The sequence below is a fragment of the Calonectris borealis genome, chromosome 16 (assembly GCF_964195595.1).
Source record: "Calonectris borealis chromosome 16, bCalBor7.hap1.2, whole genome shotgun sequence".
NCBI classification, from domain to species: domain Eukaryota; kingdom Metazoa; phylum Chordata; class Aves; order Procellariiformes; family Procellariidae; genus Calonectris; species Calonectris borealis.
Window position 1 is genome coordinate 20280474 of NC_134327.1, and position 8706 is coordinate 20289179.

Below are 8706 nucleotides of genomic sequence, written 5' to 3' on the forward strand. Positions count from 1 at the left end.
ATATGGAGCGCTGTTTATTTTTTCCCGCAGGCAGTATGTAGTTAGCGATGGCACAGCTAATTGCTGGTGGTTGTCAATAAGGGATCAGTGGATGAAAACAGTTCCACTGATAGAGCAAAACCCCCAGTCCCATGAAACAATTTTATTTTTGACTGCTACACGTGGGATCTGCGTCATCCCCTAGCTACATGGGTGGGTGGCAGCTTCAGTGCCCAGCATCCCTCCCAGCAGCGATGCCTACGATGCTCAGAACTGAAAGATTAAACCTCGCATCTTGCCCTAAATGCTATAAAAAAGGGTTTTTTTGGCTCTAGTCAGTGCCGAACCTCCCATTTCAATTCCCATTCCTCCACTACGCGCTTGCAAGCCTTCCAGCTCAAAATACCACACAAGCACGTGTCACCCTCGGCCCGGTGGGCCAGAACGGCTGCCGAGGCAGGCGGCAACGCTGCCTGTGAGCCTGCGGCGATCCCCGCAGGGTGCGGGCAGAATCTCACAGCTGCCTTCATCACCCTGGCTGGGCTCCTAGCTGGGACCAGGGACAGAAACAGCCCCAAAGCTCAACCCGAGCAGGTCTCTCAGCCTGCTTACGAAAGGATTTGTTTGCTTGCAGCGGAGGATCGCGCATGCGAACACTCATCAAGCATCAGGTAGAAGGGAAGTATTTTCTAAGCAGCTAAGGAGCAAGGGATCTTCCTCTGACTACAGCAAAGAACGTGTCTAGGAAAGCCCAGAGCAGAGGTTTGTCTGCAAAATAACTACGTAACTGAGAGAACAGCCACCTCATGTTGCTTGTTCGCAGGGCGGGGAAACCCTCAAAACCAGATTTCGGTCCTCACCGTTTTGCCGTGCCCATCCTTTCCGACGCCACACAGAACGGCTCCGCTGTAGGAAAAGCTGCAAGAAGAGGCTACCTGGTGAAATGCAGCTCCTTGTACCCCGAGTGCATCTCAGCGGGGAACAAAAGGAGACAAGTTCAGGGTATGAGGAGCCAGCAAGACCTGAGGGATAAGCTCAGGAGGGAGCTGGCAGCATAACGGCTGTTCCGGGCCAGCTGCCAGCAGGTCTCGGTGATGAACACAGGCAGCAAAGGAGAGCTATAATTCACCCCTGGTTTATCACAGGTGATAAATAGCACAGAAAAGCTGCCGTGCTGCAACACTTAGCCCACCTGAACGCATCCCTGCGCCCAGGCTGAAACCCACCTCAGGGACGAGAGGGAGCGGACGTGGGTTTTAAACACCGAGAGGCAGCTGCCCGCCGGGAAGTCCCAGAGGCGCACCAGGCTCAGGGCACCAGCCTGCGCGGAAGCCAGCAAGGTGCTGTTCCCGTTGAAGGCCAGCGCCGAGACCTGCGGGAAGCACCAGGTTAGAGACTTTCGAGGAGAGCTGGGACCGGGGGTACGTCTGGGGTACAAGGACAGCGTTGCTGTACGGCTGTGTAAGGAGTTACGCTCACCTTATCCGTGTGTCCAACAAAGAACCTCTGCTCTCCAGTCTGGATCCGCAGGGTCACTATAACAGCGTGGCAGGGGTAGACCACCGCAGCGTTGTTCTGAGTCCACAGCGCCTGCAGGACCGAGACAGGAACGAGAGGGCTGCAGATCCTCCAGAGGTGCCCCAGGTCCTAGGCTGGACCTGCAGAGATTTCTTCAACAGGAGATCTGCCGCACGTGTGCAGGTGAGAGGATGCTCTTCCATACAAGTACTCTTCTAACTCGCAAAGGAAAACTAAGAGCCCAGCCGACATCCTACTTAATTCAGTGGATTTACCGTACCAATCATCTCTACTATGTGAACAGCAGATACAAGGAAAATCATGCTGTCGGCAGAGCCCTGAACTGCCTGAACAAAAACCACCCTTTCTTTACCCTAACACAGACTGCGAGCTGGGCTCCTGCAAGGCACAGTGCCCCATGGAAACAATCCAAAACACAGCCCTTCCTTTCCAGACTCTTATAAAGCAGCTCTAATTTTAACATGGTAAAATGCAGAAGCCATGAGATCTAAAAAGTCCCCATAATTTCTAATTCACCATCGTAACAGCAGAGGACCCATGCACTAGCACAAGCTCGTGCCCATCCGCTTTGGGGACATTTTCCCCATCAAAAAGTGCAGGAAGGGTGGCACTCGCTGCCTTTCACGCCTCTGAAAAAAAATCAATCTGTGATTACACATAAACTCCCCAAACCATCTGAGCTACTGACCCATTTGGTGCTGCAGCCTCCAAAGCCGATGATCATTCTCAGCTTCAGGATGGGATCTGGTAAGAGCCTCTGAAAAAAAAAAAAACCCAAGACCACAGAGAGCACCGTCGCACTTTGAGCCGGACCGAGGTCCTCTGCCCACGGGGCCCCGCCGTCGCCGGGGCCCCACCGTCCCCACTGCTCCTTTCTCTCTAAAGCCCAGAGGCAGCTTTGGGTTCTCTCCTGTTAGAGGGGATGGCTTTAAAGAATTTAACTTGGCGGAAGTCCCATCTGGAAGGAAGGAGGAGCTGGGATGTCCCAGCGTTAAGCAGCAATCCCACCCACGCCGGGGGGTTACACCAGCTCTCCCCAGCGCCCTGGCGATGCCCGGAGAGCCGGCTGCTGCTGCGGGGGGGCTGTCCTCTTACCCTGCAGGCAGAGGCTCTCCTGCCGGACGGCACGCCTGGTCCAGGGCCCTTCTTGTACACGCTCTGTACAAATTAGTGAACATATATTATTGGCTTAAGGTCAGCGCATTCGAACACAGGGTCCCTCTTTCAAGACAAGTATGATACCAGTGGAAAGGAGAACCGCTAGTCAGAAAAACTAACACCAGCAAAAGGATTCCATAGGATTAACCGAAACTCCAGCCTGAAGCTTGTGTTCCCTCTGCTGCTTCTGCCGGGCTCACAAACATCAGCCTTAAGCGTCCCAAAGCCACCCTCGGGCTGCTGTGACTCCTCAGCACTTCACCCACCTCCTCTGAGCTGGTGCGGATGGCTCGGATGGTTCGTTCGCTCCTCTGGTGAGCGTACACGTGGATGCCACCATCACTGACTGACGGCGACTGCCCAGCGTCCCCCGCACTGTGCGGTCTCTGGTTCTTCTCTAGCTCCCGGTCCGTAGCAGGCACGGCTCTCGGAGGCCCTGGGCTTGTCAGGTAAACCTCAGGGATGCTTTTCGTAATTACAGGACACCGACGTGGCATCTAAGAAAGAGCAAAGCCTCAGACAGAGATCGGCCCCCCTCCCAGCGCCTTCCACCCACTGCAAAGGCAGAGACAGGGAGACACCCACGTCTCTCCCGAGTGACCCTTCACAGCGATACAAACAAGGATTGGAGCAACACGGAGGGAGAGCATCCCTCTCGGTCTGCAGCTTGGCCAGGTACATTAGCCAGCCACTCTCCCTACGCTCCCAGTGTTGTCTGTGCACTGGTTCACCTCCTCCAGACAACAAACCAGAGACCCAGGAAAGATCCAGCCCTGAACAGCCTCTGGAAGAGCTGCCCTCTCTCTACTGAGCAGAGGCTAAAAGCGCCTGGCCAGCCAGCTCGGAGCATCCCAGTTCAGAAGAGGAAAGTGGTCGTGCTCCTCATTTTCTCCCTCTCCACAGCACGAGAAGGGTGGCTTCCCCCAGTCCCTCTCCACAAGCCCATCACCACGCTGTCTGGTCAGCCAGTCCGAGCACTCCTGCGTCACTGCCAGCAGGGAAGGGAAAACCAGCGGTGAGGGCAGCTGCCCGCAGTCCCAACAGTCCGGACTCCACACACTGCTCTGCTCCCTGGGGGCACCCGATCAAGCTCTTTAGTCTCCAGTCCTCATTTCCTATCTATAATTTGAAGACACAGCTGCCTCAGCTGAGACAGGGAGGATAGATGTCTGGTGATTACGAGGTCCTTGGCATTTATCTTGTCTCTGCTCTGTGCTACGCCAGACTGAGCCACCCAGTCGTTAACTGCGGGGCTGTGGTCAACAGACCATGCCCAGATCAGGGGTCTGACCTGCCCGGATCAGCCACAAACGACAACAAGCAGCTTCTATGTCCTACATAAAGGAACTCAAAGACAAGACGTGGGAAAAAACTCCATGGGGGGCAGAAAGGAAGAAGTTGCAGCCTCCTCCACGGTGCACTTACAGCTTTGGGGCTGGTTATCTGATGGATGAGGGACAGTCGGTCACGGACTGCTTTGGTGAGCGTCACCGGCTGGGGCAGCTGCTGGATGGGGTCCTCTGAGACTTGGCCACCTGGGTGACACGAGGAGCGGGTCGGGCTCTTTCAGAAACCCGAGGCATTCAGCCGGGGCGGCACAGCCTCGGCTGCTGTCCCCAGCCTTCCCACCTGCCGCAGGACCGGGACAGCTCTTCTGGATGGAGTCGTACGGCAGCTTGGACCCCTCGGATGGGAACCTAAGCAAAATCAGAGGAAGGCGCCGTGTAATGGGGATGCTGCACAGGCACCCGGGAATCTCACGTGGTAACTCACTGCCTGGCACAAAAGCCTCTTCACTGTCTCCTGTAAGATTCCCCTTTTTGCCCCCTCCTCCCCCAAATATAGGGATATTAAAGCATCTCCCAGGTCTGACCTACACCATTACTTTCCAGGGGTTAGCTCAGTGCCGCGCGCTTCAGGCAACGCCGCTAAGCCGATGAGCTGCAACTTATGACCGACAGAGTTCTCTGGCAAAAGCCTCACCACCAACGGGAGCCCAGCACCGAAGCTGGGGAAGGTACCCTTACGTCTGCCCCCCGACGAGGCGTTCCGGCCGATGACAGCCCAGCAGCCCCTGTCAGACCACCCTTTAACTAGCACGAGGCTCCCTAGGAGCAGCACGCACAGAAGAAAGGCTTAATTAGCCACGGGAGCAATCCCAGCAAGAGATCATTGAGAGAGGACTGATGTTAACGCCAGGCATGGGAGTGCTCTACGGCCTTTTTCCTGCCCCAAAATATCACCGATCAGCAATTAAGCTTAGACCAGGGTAGATGTGTTAACGACACCTAAATGCTGGAGTGGGAGTGACCAAAATGTCTCCACTCGAGCCCCAGGTTTGTCCGGATCTGTCATTCCTTAAGTGGCATTACCCGCCCTGCCTTCCCGCGGGGAACGGGGAGGTCTCAGAGCCGCGGGGGTTCAAGCGCAGCCGGGAGCAGCCGTACCTGATGTAGTCGTAGAGGTCGTGCCACTTCTCTCCCTTCGGCACAGGGAAAGCCATTTCTCGCGGCATGGGAGCGACCCCGCGGCAGGCCAGGTCGGCTCGCCGGGCCTCGGAGAAGGTCACACCTGGCAGCACAGAGATAAAGATATAAAGAGTAAGACTTAATAAAGAGTAAGTTCTCCGAGACCTGTGGAGCTGGCTGAGATCATGAGTTTCCCCGTGGGGCACGGGCACAAACCATTTCCCTCTTTGAAAACACCTGAAAAACAAAGATTACAACCCCGAGGTCTGTAACAAACTAACACACCTTTGCACAGGAATATTCCCGAAACTCTCAACCTCCAAAAGAGACCCCAGAGCACAAACCCTTGGTATTGAGTTACAAATCCCCCGGGCCCAAGATTCACTATCAGTGATTCAGTGGTTTCACGCGATTTGTGTTAAAGCTCTTTTCTCACTTTCTTGTCTTCTCTCCTTCATGCATTTGTAAATTCATGAAAGTCTTCAAGATATAACAAGTTTCAGGAATCTGAAAGCAGCATCTATAACCTCCTCCTCACCGAGGCTTTTCAGCTGCCCAGTCATTTCAGACAGATTTCCAGCATAAAAAAAAGAAAGGCAGAAACAAAGGTTTTGACCGAAGTATCTCTGCCACGCTGAGCAGGTGGATAAAAAAAGTAGGTTGGAAAATTTCCGAGACAAAAAACCCACAGGCTCCTCTGGCAGATAAAAGCACAGGCCTTGGAGAAGTGAGGCGTGGCAATACCTTTAATTTTTTTCCCCTGAAAAAAATTCTATCCTTGGTAAGATATTTAACTTCGCTCTTATCACTCACTTTTACAGCTGGAAGATGAGAGGACTCTTTCCTCCAGAGGTCGGGAGATGGTATTAACCCGCGCACGTGAAACTTAACATCGCACCAAGTATTTTGCCCTTTCTGCTTGCCATCCCACGGCAGCAGCCTGGTGCTCTGCCAGGCTCATGCCCTGCTGGCATCACGCCTGCAAAAGCAGCTTTAAACCCCCCAGGGGCTCCATCCAGGCTGGGTTTAAGTCACAAGAGAAACCGGAGGCCACCCCGAGGCCTCAGCTCCTCACCTGGGTCGAACACCAGGTCGCTCGTGCAGAGGTTTTTCACCAGGAGGTTGGAGCAGAGCTTGACGCTCTTCAGGTGGCTGTAGCGGCGGTTGAGGTAGAGGGAGAGGATGGAGTGGAGGTCAAGCACCAGGCAGGTCCAGCGCACGTCAGCAGGGGCTGCTCCCACGAGATCTGGGGAGGAGAGCGGCAGGTGGCAAAAGGGAAGACGGGAAAAGATGCTACAGACCTCGGACCGTGGACCTTGCAGGACGGGAGACGCAAGATTAACGCGGTTCAGTAAAAAGTATTTACCACGCAAGACTCCCACCAGGCTTGGCTTGAACGTGCCGAGATGGGAGATGGGAAAACGCGCCTCGCAGCTCGCTACCGCAGCGCAGGGGTGGGGAAGGACAGACAAACAGCCCCGCTGCCTCCGTGGACTCATGCCCGGCCTGACACTGCACCCCACTGCTCGGGAGAACGGGGATGGGGGACGCCCCTCCCGGAAGCTGCAGCTCCGACCTTCCAGCTGCTGAGGGTCTCCTGCTCAGGACCACCACCCTCCACCCTCCTCGAAGGCATCAAGTCAACTTCTGAACTCCATTTATTTTCTATCAGTTTATTTCGCTGGTGATGCGCCAGCCCGATCCTGACTGCGCCGCGAGCAGCAGCGCCGCGACGCGCGCTCCTCACCGCGCCTGGCCGTCCCGGCGGTGCGGGCGTACACCGGGCCCTTGGCTGCGCCGCAGACAAAGGGGAACTGCAGCCAGGTGGCTGTGGATTTGAACTCCTTGAAGAGGTTGGAGAAAGAGATGCGAACCACCTGGTTTTCCTGCGAAGACAGACACGCACATGGAGCTTTAGTCACCCTGGTGGCTTCGGCGGGGAAATGCCGCAGAGGAGAAGGCACGTGGCCGTGTCCCCTGTCCCCTCCGTGTCCCCAGTAGAGATGCCACGAGGATGGAAACCATCTCTGGCCTGGGGTAGCCCACCAGCAGCAGCAAAGACCAGCCAAGTTCTGCACCCCTAAGCGCAGAAGACCACCGTCGCCGTGTCAATGGGGCCGCGACGCTAACGAGGGCGGTTTAACGAGGCCGCCCCGTGTCACGTACCTCGGTGGCGACGTCCAGGTGGACGACGAAGTGCTTGCGGGGCATGGGCCTGAAGAGCAGGTAGAGGTAGCGCCCCACCAGCCCCAGCGACTGCGTCCCCGTCCGGGGCAGCTGCAGGTAGCTGCTGGTGGGGACGGAGCCCCGGATCCGGTAGACGGTTCCCTTCAGCCTCGCGTCCTTCCAAAACCACGGAAAGGGGTGATGGGGAGGGTCAGCACTGCCCACCCATGGCCGGTGTCCTCCCGCCCCGTGGTGCCGGTGCCCCCGTTACCGTGAGGGCGGCCACGTCCCCCTCCCTGGCGGAGCGCTTCCACTCCTCCACGCGGAAGTGCTTGAAGACGTTCAGGTAGGGGCGCTGCCAGGCTGCCGGTACCGGCACCGGGATCGGCGGGGAGCCCATACCCCCGCCCGGACGCCCCCCGTTACCCCCTGTATGGGGACCCCACTGATGCCCCCATGTCCCGAGGTCCCCTGCCCTGTTGGCACCCCGGCACCGCCGTGCTCCGAGCTCCCGCGCCCCGCTGACGGCCCCGGTATCTCCATGCTCCAGGCCCCTCCAGCCCCGGGGACACCCCCGGTACGTCCATGCTCCGAGCCCCCCACCAGCACCGGGGACGGCCCCATTATCTCCGTGCCCCCAGTCTCCCCAACCCCGGTGTCGCCCCCGTGCCCTGAGCCCGGTGACAGATCCGGTAACCCCGTGCTCCGGGCCCCTCCACCCCCGGTGACGCTCCCGCTACCTTCGTGCTCCGAGCCCCCCCGTGCTCCGGGCCCCACCACCCCCATTGATGCCCCCGTTACCTTCGTGCTCCGAGCCCCCCCATGCCCCAAACCCCCAGCCCCGGTGGTGCCCCCGGTATCTCCGTCTCCCGAGCCCCCGGTGACCCGAGTCCCCCTCTAGCCCCGGTGACGCCCCCGGTATCTTTGTGCTCCGAGTCCCCCGTACCCGGTAACGCCCCCATTACCCCCGTGCCCCGAGCCCCCGTGCCCCCCAGCCCCGGTGACACCGCCGTTACCCCCGTGCTCCGAGTCCCCCGTGCCCCGAGCCCCACCGCCGCTGCCCCCGTGCTCCGAGCTCCCCACCAGCCCCGGTGATGCCCCCGGTACCTCCGTGTCCCGAGACCCGCCGCCCCGGTGACGCCCCCGGCACCTCCGTGCTCCGAGGCCCCCCCAGACCCGGTAACCCCGTGCCCCGCCCCCGCCCCGCCGCTACCTGCCGCCATGGCGCGCGCCGCCGGCTCAACCGTCCCGCGCGGCCGCCGCCAATCCGCGCGCACCGCCCGCCGCCACGCCCCACGCGTCGCGTGACCCCCGCCCCGCCCCTCGGACGCGCGAGGAATGTCCCCCCGCGGCCGCCGTCGCGGGTGGGGGTAGCCCCGCCCCCGGCGCTCCGGGG

General features: G+C 58.7%; 1 protein-coding gene across 2 annotated transcripts in view; it reads right to left on the minus strand.

The window, feature by feature from the left end:
• LOC142089380 (mitochondrial Rho GTPase 2) overlaps positions 1-7934 on the minus strand; it is a 44049-nt gene extending 36115 nt beyond the window's left edge. Inside the window, exons 1-12 of one of the 2 annotated variants that reach the window (XM_075165839.1) lie at positions 7582-7725; positions 7311-7487; positions 6892-7030; positions 6220-6390; positions 5124-5247; positions 4306-4373; positions 4102-4211; positions 2943-3173; positions 2207-2275; positions 1459-1569; positions 1206-1351; positions 840-897 (exon numbers count right to left, since the gene is read on the minus strand). In XM_075165839.1, coding sequence (XP_075021940.1) covers positions 840-897; positions 1206-1351; positions 1459-1569; positions 2207-2275; positions 2943-3173; positions 4102-4211; positions 4306-4373; positions 5124-5247; positions 6220-6390; positions 6892-7030; positions 7311-7487; positions 7582-7710 — 1533 coding nt within the window. In that variant the 5' untranslated portion in view covers positions 7711-7725. Of the gene's footprint in view, positions 1-839; positions 898-1205; positions 1352-1458; positions 1570-2206; positions 2276-2942; positions 3174-4101; positions 4212-4305; positions 4374-5123; positions 5248-6219; positions 6391-6891; positions 7031-7310; positions 7488-7581 lie in introns of both variants that reach the window. The other variant, XM_075165836.1, reaches the window with a different exon arrangement.
• Between the last annotated feature and the right edge of the window lie 772 nt (positions 7935-8706).